General features: G+C 40.0%; 1 protein-coding gene across 1 annotated transcript in view; it reads right to left on the reverse strand.

Annotated features, from left to right (window-relative positions):
• Positions 1-15,789, reverse strand: part of Ubap2 (ubiquitin associated protein 2) — a 72,622-nt gene extending 56,833 nt beyond the window's left edge. The window contains 1 exon segment of the mRNA XM_090330119.1: positions 15,652-15,789. Within this exon segment, the coding sequence (XP_090186245.1) occupies positions 15,652-15,750 (99 nt within the window). The 5' untranslated portion in view covers positions 15,751-15,789.
• Between the last annotated feature and the right edge of the window lie 411 nt (positions 15,790-16,200).

Consider the following 16,200-nt stretch of genomic DNA (forward strand, 5'->3'; position numbering starts at 1 on the left):
CATATGCCTACCATGTTAACTACTCCCCAGGCTGAGATCTAAGATCTGAGTTTAAGGTTTCCTGTCAGCCCAAGCAGACAAATCTTAGAGTCTTATTGCCAATTAACTAGCAAAGAGGCAGAAGCTGAGGTCTGGCTCAAGTGGTAGATCACCAACTATGAACAGAAAAAAATCCAAACAAGAGCACAAAGCTCAAGCCCCAGTATTAGCAGAAACAAAAAATATACAATCAAATCACATGTCTAACAGCCATATTTGTATCCGATAAAATGTATTTTTATTAAAATCAGTACAAAGAAACAAGTAAGATCATTATTTATTTTAAAAGGGAATCATCCAAGAAGATGAAATCACTGTGGTTAATATTGATGCACCAAACAATGGAGCACTTAAATATGCTAAACAAACACTTTTGGACTTACAGAGCAGGAAAGATCCCAACAGAATAATGGGAGAGTTTAATACTCCACTCTCACCAAAGAGCAGCCCAAACAAACAAAAATAAGCTTCTGAATCAAATGACACCATAACCCCAATGGACTTAACAGATATCTACAGAGTATTCCAACCAAAAATGACCCAATTCACATTCTTCTCAGAAGCCCAAGGAACATTCTCCAAAATTGATCATATCACAGAACACACAAAGCACCCAAGCAAATAGAAGAGGATTGAGATAACTCCTTGCATCCATCTGACCACAGTGGAATCAAACTAGTTCTCAACGACAAAACATTATGGAAAACACTCAAACACATGGAGACTGAATAACACTACTGAGTTATACCTGGGTCACAGAAAAAATTAAGAAAGTTCTTATAATTCAACGAAAATGAATGGAACCTCTGGGATATAGCAAAAGCAGTGCTGAGAAGGAACATTTATGCTTTAAGCACACACATAAAGAAACAGACAGCTCAAGTAAATAACCACAAGTAGAAAAACAAGAACAAGCCATACCCCAAACTACTAGACAGAGAGCAAAAACTAAAGCAGTAATTAATGAAGCAGAGACTGAAAAAACTATATATAAAATCAATAAAACAAAAGGTTGGGGTTTTCAAAAGAAATAATGAAATTGACAGATCACTAGAAAATTGATAAAGAAAAGATGAAGTACAAATCAATAAAATGTGGGATGCCACAGGAAACATTCAAAAAATCCAAACAATTAGAAAAGGACTAATTCCAAAACCTATACTCAAAAAAGAAGGAAAACAGTCAACATGGACAAATTGCTAGAGACATACAATCTACCTAAGCTAAACCAAAAGATATAAACCACTTAAGAGTAATAACATGCAACCAATTTGAAGAAGTAAGCAGAAGTCTTCCAACGCCCAGGCCCTGATAGATTCACTGCTTAATTCTGTAAGACTTTGAAAAGATGAACTAAAACCAATACTCCTCAAGCTTTTCCTTAAAATAGAAACAGAGGGAGCAACTCCAAATTCATTCTATGAAGCCAGTATCACACTATCCCCAAACCAGGTAACAATTTAACAAGAAAACTACTGACCAACTTCTCTGATGAAAACAGATCCAAAACTCCTCAATAAAATACTAGCCATGCTCTGGGAGCATGGCCTAGTGGTAGAGTACTCGCCTCCTATGCACAAAGCCCTGAGTTTGATTCCTTGGTACTAAATACACAAAAAGGCAGAAGTGGTGCTGTGGCTCAAGTGGTAGAGCACTAGCCTTGAGAAAGCCCAAGGACAATGCCAAGGCCCTGTGTTCAAGCCCCAGGATGGGCAAAAAATTTTAAAATAAAAAACTAACCAACGGAATCCAGAAATAAAAAGTAGGCTTCATCCCATGGATGCAAGGTGGTTTAACATATGCAAATCAATAAATGTAATAATTCAACATGAGCCAAAGACAAGAACCACATGATCATGGATAGATGCAGAAAAGGCCTTTGACAAAATATATTTATTCATGTTCAAAAGCTTAAAGCTATGAATAGAAGGAACATTTCTTAAAACAATAAAGACCATATATGACACACCAATAGCAAAAATCATATTGAATGGGGGAAAACTAAAACCATTTCCCTTAAAAACAAGGCAAGGATACCCACTTTCTATACTCCTCTTCACTATTGTTCTGGAATTCCTAGCCAGAGCTGTAAGGCAAGAAAAGCAAATAAAGGGATTCACATAGGAAAAGAAAAAGAAAAAAAAAAAATCAAACTATCCCTAGGTGCAGATGACATAATCTTATACTTAAAGGACCCAAAAAACTCCACCCTCAAACTCCTAGAGCTGATCAACCACTTTGGCAAAATAGCAAGATACAGAATTAACGTATAAAAACCAGTAGTCGAGCCGGGAGTTTGGCCTAGTGGTTAAAGTGCTTGCCTAGCATGCATGAAGACCCGGGTTCGATTCCTTGGTACTACATACATAGAAAAAAGCCGGAAGTGGTGCTGAGGCTCAAATGGTAGAGCTCTAGCCTTGAGAAAGTCCAAGGACAGTGCTCAGGCCCTGAGCTCAAGCCCAGGACTGGCCAAAAAAAAAAAAAAAAAAAAAAACAGAAGTCTTGGGGCCAGGAGTTTGGCCTAGTGGTAGTGTTCACCTAGCATGCATCAAGTCCCAGGTTTGCAACCTCAGTACCACATACGAAGAAAAAGCCAGAAATGGGGCTGTGGCTCAAGTGGTAGAGCTCTAGCCTTGAGAAAATACCCAAGGACAATGCTCAGGTCCTGAGCATAAGCCCCAGAACTGACAAAAAAAGAAAAAAAAAAAAAATCAGGCTGGGCACAATGGCTCACTCCTTTAATCCTAGCTACTCAGGACCTGGCTCACATTTGAGGATTAAGGTTCAAAGCCAGCCTGGGCACTAAAGAACCTGAGACTCTTATCACTAGAAATGGAAAGTGGGGTTATGGCTGAAGAGCTCAAGGACAAGACCCAGGCTGAGAGTTCTAGCCCCATGACCACCACCACCAACAAAATAAAAATCAGGGGGCCAGGAGTTTGGCCTAGTGTTAGAGTGCTTGCTCAGAATGTACAAAGACCCGGGTTCGATTCCACGATACCACATACATAGAAAAAAGCCAGAAGTGATGCTGTGGCTCAAGTGGTACAGTGCTAGCCTGGAGGAAAGCCTAAGGACAGTGCTCAGGCCCTAAGTTCAAGCCCCAGGACTGGTTAAAAAAAAAAAAAGTAGCCTTTCTGTATGCCAACAATGTACAAGCAGAAAGGGAAACCATGAAAACAATTCCATTTAAAATTGCATCAAGAAATAATAATACTTAGGAATTAACTTAACCAAAGACATAAAAGATCTTTGTAGCGAAAACTATAAATATGAAAAAAGAAATCAAAGAGGACACCAGGAAATGGAAAGACCTTCCCTGTTCATGACAGGTAGAACCAACATTATGATAATTGCCACACTGCCCAAAATTCGGTGCAATCCCCATTAAAATCCCAATGACGTTCTTTACTGATATAGAAAACAATCCAAAAGCCCATAAAGAACACAAAAAGACCTAGAATGCCAATGCAAAGATAAATAAATAAAGCAATGAGGGTGATATCACAATATCAGACCTAAATGCATTAAGAGAGCCACAGGTTGGTTTTGACACAAAAATAGACCGGAAAATCAATTGCAGATTAGAAGACCCAGAAATAAAACTATACACTTACTGATATTTGATAATGGAGGCAAAGTCATACAGTGGAAAAAAAATACTTTCTTCAACAACTGGTACTGGGAAAACTAGGCGGCCATACGCAGAAAACTGAAAATGCCCTGCTTGTCAGTATGCATGAAGATCAATTCAAAGTGTATCAAAGATCTTAACATCTACCAGACCCAGGTAATTCACACCAGTAATCCTAGCTGAGATCTGAAGATTGCAGTTTGAAGCTCCCACCCCCACCCCTGGCAGAAAAGTCCCAGAGACTCTAATCTCCAATAAGCCACTCAGAATCATCTGGGAGCATAATGGCTCAGGTGGGTAGAGTGCTCAGGCCTTGAGCTCAAGACCCAGGAAAAGGTTTTTTATAAAACAAACAAACAAAACCTTTGAAAGGCAAGGTGGCTCACACCTGCAATCCTCGCTACTCAGGAGGCTGAGATCTGAGGATCATGGTTCAAAGCCAGCCCAAGCACTGGGGGCCAGGAGTTTGACATAGTGGTAGTGTTTGCCTAGCATGCACAAAGACCCGTGTTCGATTTCTTGGTACCACATACATAGAAAAAGGCAAGAAGTGGTGCTATGGCACAAGTGGTAGAGCTCTACCCTTGAAAAAGCCCAAGGACAGTGCTCGTCTAGACCCTGAGCCCAAGCCCAAGACTGGCAAAAAAAAAAAGAAAAGAGAAGAAAAGAAAAACCTGAGTCTCTTATCTCCAATTAATCTCTAGAAAATGGGAAGTAGGATAGGGTGGTAGCCTAGAACCGAAGAGCTCAGGGACAATGCCCAGGCCTAGGTGTAGGATGGTAGCCTAGAGCTGAAGAGCTCAGGGACAGCGCCCAGGCCCAGAGTTCAAGCCCAATGACCCACAGAAAAAAGAGAAAGAGAGAGAGAGGGAGAGAGAGACAGAGAAAGAGAGAGAGAGGGAGAGAGAGACAGAGAAAGAGAGAGAGAGGGAGAGAGAAACAGAGAGAGAGACAGAGACAGACATTTAGCTGTATGTCAGTGGCTCATGCCTGTAATCCTAACATCCTAACTAATAAGGAGGCATAGGTCTGAGGATCTAGAGGATCTGGAGTCAAAGCCAGTACTAATCACATTTTTTCCATCTTGTCAGCCCTAAGGCACTATACATTGTCTCGCTTTTCCTAGCTCAAACTCAATTCAGGGTCAGACCCTGAAGGCTCACACCTGTAATTCCAGCTACCCACAGGCTGAGAACAGAGGATCAGGCTTCAAAGCCAGCTCTGGCAGGGAAGTTAGTGAGATTCTTATCTCCAATTAATCACAGAAAAAGGTGGAAGTGGTGGTGTAGCTCAAGTAGTGGAGTGTTAGCCTTGAGCAAAAGCTTAGAGACAGTGCCCAGGCGGCCCAAGGTTCCAGGCTCAGGACTAAGTAAATAAATAGAATTAAACAAAAATCAAACTTTCATTTGTTTGTGGGTCCTTGAACTCAAAAGGCTAGCTCTTTTGCTTAAGGCTAGAGTTCCACCACTTGGAATCTCAGGCCACTTCCAGTTTTCTGTGGCAATTTTGGAGATAAGAGTCTCATGGACTTTTTGGATAACTTTGAACCACAATCCTCAGTTCTCAACCAGAGCTAGAATTACACAGGCATGAGCCACCAGCATAATCCTTTTAATAGATACAGGGAAAAAGTATTTGAGGGGCTGGATGTTTGGCCTACTGGTAGAGTACTTGCCTAGCATGCACAAAGACCCGGCTTTGATTCCTAGGTACCACATACATAGAAAAGCCACAAGTGGTGCTATGGCTCAAGTGGTAGAGCACTAGCCTTGAGAAAAACCCAAGGACAGTGCTCACGAGTTCAGTCCCCAGGACTGGCAAAAAAAAAAAAAAAAAGTATTCGATCAACCAATAGCCCCCTTTGGTTAGGGGGAAGGAAGGGTGAGTGCATTCCCATACCTACTGATCAAAGGACTTATCCTCAAGGTCTTAACCTCTGATTTGGGTTTTTCAATCAAACCCTGCACTCTTAATAGTTGAGCCAGACCTCTATTTCCATCTTTTTGCTAATTGGAGATAAGAGCATCATGGACTTGTTTTGCTCATGTTAGCTTCTCAGCCTCCTCAGTAGACAAAATTATAGGTACCCGGACCAATAGCCACTTTTATTATAAAAATAATTCCTGGGCTGGGAGTTTGGCCTAGTGGTAGAGGGCTTGCCTAGCATGCACAAAGACCCGGGTTTGATTCCTCAGCACCACATACATAGGAAAAAAAAAAAAAAAAAAAGCCAGAAGTAGTGCTGAAGCTCAAGTGGTAGAGCTCTAGCCTTGAGAAATTCCAAGGACAGTGCACAGGCCCTGAGCTCAAGCCTAGGACTGGCAAAAAATAAAAAATAAAATAATTCCTGCTAGGTGGTGGCTCGTTCCTGTAATTCTAGCTACTCAGGAGGCTGAGATCTCAGGATCAAGGTTCAAAGCCAGCCCAGGCAAATAAGGACCTGAGACTCTTATCTCCAATTAACCTTTAGGAAAGGAAGTAGGTCTTGGAGCAAGGGTATGGCAATAGCCTTGAGCTGAAGAATTCAGGGACAGTGCCCGGGCTGAATTCAAGCCCTACAACCGACCAAAAAAAAAAAAAAAAAAAAAAGCATTGATACCTTACTTGTTGTACATGCTAAAAATAGAACCCAGAGCCTTATCCATGTCAGGCATGAGCCCTACAACTGAACTCAGTACCTGCCAACACAAGTCAGTTATTTAAAACTCTCCGAGAATCGGCAGTGCTATGTAAAAGAACAAAGTTTATTTTGAAACAAAAGCAAAAAAAAAAATCTACCCTAATCTAGCTAAGATAAAAAATGGAATTTTAAAAAATCTAGCTCAATGGTTTTGTTTTTGCTGATCCTGGGGCTTGAACTTTGGAGCCTAGGCTCAGTCCTTAAGCATCTTTTGCTCAAGGCAAGTGCTCTACCACTAGAGCCACAGTATCACTTTCCTACTTTTGGCTTTTTTAGTAGTTTTTGTTTTTTATTTTTTTGTGGGTAGGTGATGGAGCTGAAACTATTAGCCTGGGTGTTGTCCCTGAGCTCTTTAGCTCAAGGCTACTGCCTACCCTTGAGCCAAGCTCCACTCCCCAGCTTTTTTTTTTTTTTTTTTTTTTTTTTTTTTCCAGTAAGATAAGAGCCTCTCATAGTTTTTTGCCTGAGCTGGGAGATAAGAGCCTCCAGGAGTTTCCTGTTCTGGCTGACTTTGAACCACAACCCTCAGATCTCAGACTCCTGAGTAATTAGGATAAGAGGAGTGAGTCACCAATGCTGGCTAAGCTAAATGTTTTAAGCAAAAAAATCATTAATGATTTCTATTTTTTGTTTTAGCCATGCATATTTAACTAAAAAAGCAACTATTTGTCTTAAAAGCAACTATTTCTCTTAAATACCAGTTACTGATTTACTCAGACTTAACCCTTTCGCTTAAGGATTATGACTCAATACTTTTTACATTCCTCCTCGGTGATATCATGTTTTATTCCTAACAAGGCACAGACTAGACAACTTCTGAAAGCACAGCTGATATACTTAGCAGCTGTTAACAAGTATTGTAACACTAGAAGTATATTAGTATAAATGTTTAATGAAAATGTTAATATTTTTTAACCTCTGTAAGATACCTATATGCCTTAGTCAAGAAGAAAATTACTTTGTTCAATAAACAATTCAACAAATATTGAAAAACAAAGCACCAAACATAAATTAAGAGTATAATAGGGAAGTTACCAGGCTGAGCTCTAGAAGTGTCAAGAGGTCTGTACAGCTTGGGGAAAAAAGAGGAAAAAGCAGGGTCAACTAGTAATCCAACTTAAACATGTTCAGTGTACCCTCCCCATTACTGACATTCATCAGGACCAGTCACAAATTAAAAGCAAATACAGCCAAAAAAAGCAGCACGGCCTTCCTTTGGATCTCTGCCCCTCCCATGGCTTACAAAAAGCAAAGTTGCTTTCATCAGGAAAAACGATGTGACAGCTTTTCTAGTAAACCAAATATTTTCTTATTGAATCTGTCAGTCAGAAATTTTGGAAAATATAATAAAATAGCTTTCATTTAAAACATCCCTATTATGCCCACCCCACCAATCAATATTATTAACATAGTCTAATAGTATTTCCTTTAATAATAGTGTTGCTATAATTTACTTCTTTTTCAACTAAACAGAAACCCATGAATTTTGTACAATATTTTGTATAATTGGCTTTTTAAAAAATTATGTATTTGTTTTTTTTGAGACAAGGTCTTACTATGTATCCCGAGCTCATTACAAACTTATTATGTACTCATGGCATGGTGGTACATGCCTATAATTACAGCACTTGGAAGACAGAGGCAGGGGGATCTCAAGTTCAAGCACAATGTAAACTACAAGGTAAGTCTGAGAACAACCTGGACTAGAAACCATGTCTCAAATAAAAACAAAAATAAGCCCAGGCTGGCATAGAACTTGAAACTCTCCTATCCTTACCTATATCCCCAGTATTGGGATTACAGGTATACACCAAAATGCTCAGCTCAAAATTCAAATATTATTAAAATCACTTCATACAGTGATATACATAATACATGGAATATACAATAACAATAAAAATAATCACTTCCTGGTTACAATCTTACACAATTTCCAACTCCTTACAATCATCCTGCAAAAAACATGTACCATAATCTATTTTTATGCTTTTGAAAAACTAAATTTTTATATCCAAGAAATACTGCTTTAAGAAATTGATAAAATGGAACATTAGTATATGAGACAAACTTATCTCCTACTACAGCATGCTATAATGCATTAACCAGGTGACATCAGGTTGAGAATGTAGCTAACTCAGTGGTAGAGTATTTGCCTAGCATATGCAAAGCCCTCAGTTCAATCCCTATCACAACCACACAGACAAAAACAAAACAAAACAAAACAACAAAAAACACATATCTAGGGTACTTTTATCAAAAATGCATAAATAAAGAAATATCAAAGAAACCCAAGTGGAAGATACTGCACAAAACAACTGGCCTATATATTCTTCAAATAAGTCACTATCATAAAACTGAGAAACATTTTCACCTTAAAAGTACCAAATCTGAGCCAGGCATCCGTAGCTCATGCCTGTAAGCCTAGCTACTCAGGAGGCTGAGATCTTCGGATCAAGGTTCAAAGCCAGCCCAGGCACAAAAGGACCTGAGACTCTTCAATTAACCCCTAGAAAACAGGAGTGGGGCTTGGCTTAAGGGTATGGCAGTAGCCTTGAGCTGAAGAGCTCAGGAACAACACCCAGGCCCAGAGTTTAAAGCCCTATGACCAACCGAAAAAAAAAACAAAAACAAAGAAACCAAACCTGTAATCCTGCCACTCAGAAAAGGAAAGGTTGGAAGATCAAGAGTTATAGGCCAGTGGGCCAGGAGCATAGCCTAGTGGTAGAGTGCTTTTCCAGCATGCACGAAGACCCGGTATCAATTTTTGGTACCACATATCCAGAAAAAGCTGGAAGTGACAGTGTAGCTCAAGTGGCAGGGCACTAGCCTTCAGCAAAAAAGTGTCCAAGGACAGTGCCCAGGGCCTGAGTCAAGTCCCAGAACTGGCAAAAAAAGAGAAATAGGCCAGCCTGAGCCATATGGCAAGACCTTATCTTTAAAAATTAAAAAAAAAAAAAAATCAAACGGGCAAAAGAGTATAGGTTGGTTGAAAGGACTAAGGGTATAGCTTAGCAGTAGAGCATGTCCTTACCAAAGTAGAGTAGGGAAGGTTTAGAGTGGGAGGGAGAGAACAAGGCGGGAATCAAGAGTCCTGGCACTTAAATACAATGTAAGATTAAGGACTTAACTAAACCCATTATTGTCAGTGATAAACAAATCCATGATTTTTAGCTTTCCAGAAGCTGACTAGAAGATCAAAATCAGGCCTTTAGGCCAGCCTACACTTTGTACTGATAGTGAGACAGGGTCTTAACACAATAAAAAGACATTATTGGGACAATTAAGATTAATGTCTATAGATTAGATAATGACTTAATTTTCTGAGTCTGTAACTGTAAAAGGATGACTAAGTAAAAGGCCTAGTAGTACACACCTGTTAAATCCTGCTCTTGGAAAGCTAAGGCAGGATAGTAAGTTCAAGTGCAGCCTGGCCTACTGTGAGTTCAATGCCAGTTTAGATTCAAAATGCCCTGTTCCAAAACTCAGGGGAAAAGAAAAAAAAAATAACAGAAACAAAAATACTCAAATATTTAGGGTTAAAAAAGCATCTTGTCTGAAACATATTCTCAAAAAGCTTAGGGAAAGGCATAATTGTAAAATCATTGTCCTGAATTCATCCCCAGCATTGCAAAAATAAAAATAAATATTATTGGGTGGGGAGTATGGCCTAGTGGTTGAGTGCTTGCCTAGCATGCACGAAGACCCAGGTTCCATTCCTCTGTACCACATACACAGAAAATGCGGGAAGTGATGTGCTGTGGCTCAAGTGGTAGAGCTCTAGTCTTGAGAAAGCCCAAGGACAGTGCTTAGGCCCTAATCTCAAGCCCAGACTGGCAGAAAGAAAAGAAAGGAAGCAAGGACAGAAGGGAGGGAGGGAGGGAGGGAGGGAGAGAAGGAAGGAAGGAAGGAAGGAAGGAAGGAAGGAAGGAAGGAAGGAAGGAAGGAAGGAAGGAAGGAAGGAGAGAGAGAGAGAAAGAAAGAAAGAAAGAAAGAAAGAAAGAAAGAAAGAAAGAAAGAAAGAAAGAGCTGTAAGTGGCACTGTGGCTCAAGTGGTAGAACACTAGCCTTGAGCCAAAGAGTTCAGGGAAAGTACCCAGGTCTAGAGTTCAAGCCCTATAACCAACAGGAAAAAAAAATGTCCAAAGACAGTGCTCAGGCCCTGAGTTAAAGCTCCAGGACTGACAATCAATCAATCAAATTCTGTATAAACTATCAAAATAGTACAGAAAAAAGTTGAAAGGTAGTAGATGTATATACCTCTGGGGGATTTGAAAATAGTCTTCAGGGGCCAGGAGTTTAGCCTAGTGGTAGAGTGCCTGCCTAGCATGTACTAAGACAAGGGTTCGACTCCTCAGTATCACATATACCAAAAAAGCCAGAAGTGGAGCTGTGACTCAAGTGGTAGAGCTTGAGACAGTCCAAGGACAGTGCTCAGGCCCCTGAGTTCAAGCCCTAGGAATGGGGGCGGAGGGGAGAGAGAAAAGAAAGTACAGTTTTTAGTAATTATAATTATTTGTATTGCTCTTTTTTATGTGTGCTGGCCCTGGGGGTCTAGACCAAAGATCTAAAGCTTCCATTTGACTCTTTCACTCATGCTGGCATTGTACTACTTGAGCCATACCTCTATTTCTGGCTTTTGCTGGTTAATTGGATAACAGACTTGAATTTATCTGCTTGGACTGGCTTCAAACCTCAATCCTCAGATCTCAGACCCTTGAGTAGCTAGGATTATAGGTGTGAGCCACCAATATCCAGCTTTTTGTGTGTGCTACTTTTGAAACTCTTAAGAGCAAGTCCATAAATGTTATTTTAAAACCTATATTAAGGGGCAGGGTGTTTGGCCTAGTGGTAGAGTGCTTGCCTAGCATGCACAAAGACCCAGGTGTGAGTTCTTGGTACCACATACATAGAAAAGCCAGAAGTGGTGCTATGGCTCATGTGGTAGAGCACTAGCCTTGAAGAAAGCTCAAGGACAGTGCTCTGGCTCTGAGTTCAAGCCCCAGGACTGGCAAAAGAAAAACAATTATATTAAAAGAAAGAAAAGAGAGGCCGGGAGTTTGGCCTAGTGGTTAAAGTGCTTGCCTAGCATGCATGAAGACCCGGGTTCGATTCCTCGGTACCACATACATAGAAAAAAGCCGGAAGTGGTGCTGAGGCTCAAGTGGTAGAGCTCTAGCCTTGAGAAAGTCCAAGGACAGTGCTCAGGCCCTGAGCTCAAGCCCAGGACTGGCAAAAAAAAAAAAAAAAGAAAGAAAAGATAGATTGGTAGCAGCCTATAATTGTAATGCCTATAATCTTAGCATTTAGGAGGTTAAGGCAAAAAGATTTAAAACCAATCTGGGCTACTTAAAGACTAGAAAGATGGGGCCGGGAGTTTGGCCTAGTGGTTAAAGTGCTTGCTAGCATGCATGAAGACCCGGGTTCGATTCCTTGGTACCACATATAGAAAAAAGCCGGAAGTGGTGCTGAGAGCCTTAAAGTGGGGAAAAAAAAAAAACTTCAAGGACAGTACCCCATGTGCCATGCGCCTTGAGTTCAAGCTCCATGACCAGCACAAAAATAATAATAAAAACAAAAGACTAGGGGCTATAGCTCAGTGACAAAACACTTGCCTAACAGTGCAACATCTTAGGATCTATCCCCAGCACAAAAAAAAAAAATCATATGTCTAAATCATAAAGTGAATTGGCCAAGGATCTAAACAACCCAGATTTATACAAATTCAAAAGTTCCCTCTTCTAGCGTATAACTGAGGCAGGTTCTATCAGAACACCCCTACTTTATGACATAGAAGTAGACAACTCACATATAAAATGCTCTGTCCCCAAGATTAAGATAACTTCCTCAGAAAATACTTACTAGAATGGATTAGTAAATGAACATGAACAATCTTTGTGTGTGTGTATGAAAGGAGGAAGGGAGGGGAGTTGGGAGGGGGGGGGGATATGTGCTAGGTTTCAACCCAGGCACTAATGCAAGCTAGACAACTACTCTACCACTAATCCATATCCCCAGCCCAACATAAACAATTTCTCTAATCCATAATATTCATGCCATTGAAAACTCTCAAAATACTTTTAACCAAAAGGATTATTAGATACTTAACATCAGCTAGGCATGGTGGCACACATTATTCCTAGCTATTTTGGAGGCTACACTAAGTGGATCATCTGAGCCTAGCAATTTGTGGCCAGCTTGGGCAAAATTTCTAGACCCTCATTTCAAAAATAACTAAAGAGGCCTGGAGTGTGGCCTGGTGCTGAATATTTGCATAGCATGCAGGAAGACCTGGGTTCAATTCCTCAGTACCACACGCACAGAAAAAAATAGAAGTAGCACTGTGAGTCAAGTGATAGATCCTTGAGAAAACCCAAGGATAGTGCTCAGGCCCTGAGCCCAAGTCCAGAACTAGTCAAAAAAAAAAAAGGGCCTGGAGTTTGGCCTAGTGGTTAAAGTGCTTGCCTAGCATGCACGAAGACCCGGATTCGATTCCTCGGTACCACATACATACAAAAAAGCCGGAAGTGGTGCTGAGGCTCAAGTGGTAGAGCTCTAGCCTTGAGAAAGTCCAAGGACAGTGCTCGGGCCCTGAGCCCAAGCCCAGGACTGGCAAAAAAAAAAAAACCACAAGAAACTAAAGAGGGCTGGGAGTTGGTAGAATGCTTGCCTAGCATGCACAAAGACATGGGTCGGATTCCTCAGTATCACATACCCAGAAAAAGCCAGAAGTGGTACTGTAGCTCAACTGGTAGATCTCTAGCCTTGAGAAAGCCTGAGAACAGTGCTCAGGTCCTCAGTTCAAGCCCCAGAACTGGCAAAAAATAAAAATAAAAAGAAGACCTTTGCAATCTTTCCCCCAGTGCAACAGGAAGTAGCATGGAAGGGGATACAATTTACATCCTCAACCTTTCACTGGGCCCTTCTTCAAAAGCTAATGTTTTCATCTTACTGATTTAAAAAATCAGTAGCTGAGCAACAGTGGCTTATGCTACTCAGGAAGCTGAAATCTGGAGGATTATGGTTCAAAACCAAGCCAGCCAGCAGAGTCCACAGGACTCTATCGCCAAAATAACCAAGAATATCAAATGGGAAATGTGCCTCAAGTAATACTACACTAGTCAAGTGAACAATCACCCCAAGTTCAAACCCTACTACCAAGAAAAAGAAAAAAAAAAGATTTTTTAGTAATATAAACATTTTTGTTGTTGTTTGTTTTGCCATTCTGGGGCTTGAATTCAGAGGTTAGGCACTGTCCCTGAGCTTTTTTTTGCTCAGTCTTCTACCACTTGAGTTATAGAACCACTTTTGGCTTTTTCTGTTTGTGTGGTACTGAGGAATCAAACCCAGGGTGAACATGGTAGGAAAGCAATGTATCAATAAGCCACACTCCCAGCCCCTAAATACGTATATTTTTAATTATTAGATTGCATTTAAGATTATCCCTAATATATTTCTACTTTGGTTAGAGCCATGTATAAAATAAACTCTTCTTTAAGCACTCCTCTATAAAGAGATGGTGTTAGCCATGGGTATATGTGACTCATACCTGTGATCCGGCTAAGATCTGAACATCACAATTCAAAACAAGACTAGTCAAGAAAGTCCATGAACCTCTTATCTCTAATTAACTACCAAAATGCTGGAAGCAGAGCTGTGGCTCAAATGGTGAAACTCTATCCTTGAGCACAAAAAATCAGGGTCAGCAATCAGGCTCTGAGTTCAAACACCAGGACCAGCACCAAAAAAACACAGAGATGGGGGCTGGGAGTTTGGCCTAGTGGTAGCGTGCTTGCCTAGCATGCACGAAGACCTGGGTTCAATTCCTTGGTACCACATACATAGAAAAAAGCCAAAAATGGTGCTGAGGCTCAAGTGGTAGAGCTCTAGCCTTGAGAAAGTCCAAGGACAGTGCTCAGGCCCTGAGCTTAAGCCCAGGACTGGCAAAAAATAAAAAAAAAAAAAAAGAAACAAAGATGGCCTTAACCCCCCAAATTCAAAATTTCCCAACACTAACAGTTTTTCTTGATGTATTTGTGAATAGTTATCTATTTGTGAGTAGGAGTCATTAGGAAGAAGCACTGAATTGCAGAGATATGTATCTGTCAATACTAACAAAATACAAGCTAATTTCACACTGAATTTAACAGGACAAGTAATTGTCCCTCAACATCAAAGGACACTTGGGTATGAATGATTATAATAGTACTTATAAGGGAAAGAGATGGAACTCAGTGGTATAGTATTTCCAAGCACGTACAAAACCCATCACCAAAACAAACAACAACAAAAAAATAAATAAAAACACTTATAATTATCAGAATTCAGTCAAAGCTGGGTATAACACAAGCCTACCATGAGTTTGAGGTCATATATATACATATATATATATATATATATATATGTATAGTTATGTATGTATATGTATGTATGTATAAATATTAAGACCTTGTCTTTCAAAAGTATAGCCAAGCCCTCAATCTGAAATTAGGATGAACTAGATAAGGCTTATTTATTTACTCAATTGCATATTACCTCTGAAAAGATGTCTGCCAATCTACAGAATGCTAACTTTATACTAGATTACTATATGTTTGTTTTCATTTAAAATAATTATATAGTGGCTAGGGTTGTAATTCAGTAACAGCATTTCTATAATACACAAGAGCCCTAATTGCCAGATGCAAAAAAGATTAAATAAAAAAGAAAGGATGGCAGGAAGGAAGCACAAATGAATGGATGGATGGACAAATGAACAAACAAAAGAGTCAGCACCGTGGCTCAAGCCTATAATCCTAGCTACTCAGGAGGCTGAGATCTGAGAATCATGGTTTGAAGCCAGCCCAGGGACAAAAGTCCATGAGACACTCTTACCTCCAATTAACTACCTCCAATTAACTACTGGAAGTAGTGCTGTCTCTGGCTCAAAGTGGCAGAGCACTAGCCTTGAGCTGAAAAGATCAGGGACAATGCCAAGACCCCAGAGTTCAAGCCAAGGGACCAACCAAAAAAAAAAAAAAAAAAAAAAAAACAAGGAAAAAGAAAAGAAAAGAGGGAGGGACAGGAAGGAAAGGAATAAAAGGAAATGGCCTAGATGATAATAGATAGGTTGAATTCAGAATTAAGTAGTTTACACTGAACAACATTCATTTTTAATCGAACTCATCGATATTGCTTCTTTCATATTATACATTTTAAACACAAATTCAGCCCTGAGGTTTCCTATAAAGGAAAACATTAAACTATATGTTCTCCCCTTTTAATTCTAAACACAAAAAACCAAAGTTCCACAAAAACTTACCTGTACCACTTGTTTCTGTGGTTGTGTTGCCTGTGTTGCTGAAATCTGTGTTTTTTCCCGAGCACCTCGGCAACGATCATTGCTCACCGAAGTCATCATGTATAGTATATACAAAATAATGTATGTACAAAGTAGAAAATCTGCAAGAAAGTACACAGAGTAAGCAAAACTTGCAAACCGTGGTAAAAAGAGACTATACTTTAAGGAATAGATGTTACATGAAATAAAAGTTTCAGGTACTAGTGGTTCACACTTGTAATACTACTTACTAAGGAGGCTGAGATCTGAGGATGTGGTTCAAAGCCAGACTTGGCAAGAAGATCTATGAGGCACTTATTGCCAATTAACTTACAAAAAGCCAGAAGTGAAGCTGTGGCTCAACTGGTAGAATGCTAACCTTGAGCAAATGCTAAGAAAGAACAAAAAGCCCAAGTTCAAGCCCCAATAGCGGCATGTACACATAAACATTCTCTAGAATACAAATGATCAAGAAATACTGGGCTGGGAATGTAGCTTAGTAGTAGAGTGCTCACCTAGCATGCATGAAGC

Source organism: Megascapheus bottae, chromosome 3, assembly GCF_031878675.1.
Source record: "Megascapheus bottae isolate mThoBot1 chromosome 3, mThoBot2.hap1, whole genome shotgun sequence".
Classification (NCBI taxonomy): domain Eukaryota; kingdom Metazoa; phylum Chordata; class Mammalia; order Rodentia; family Geomyidae; genus Megascapheus; species Megascapheus bottae.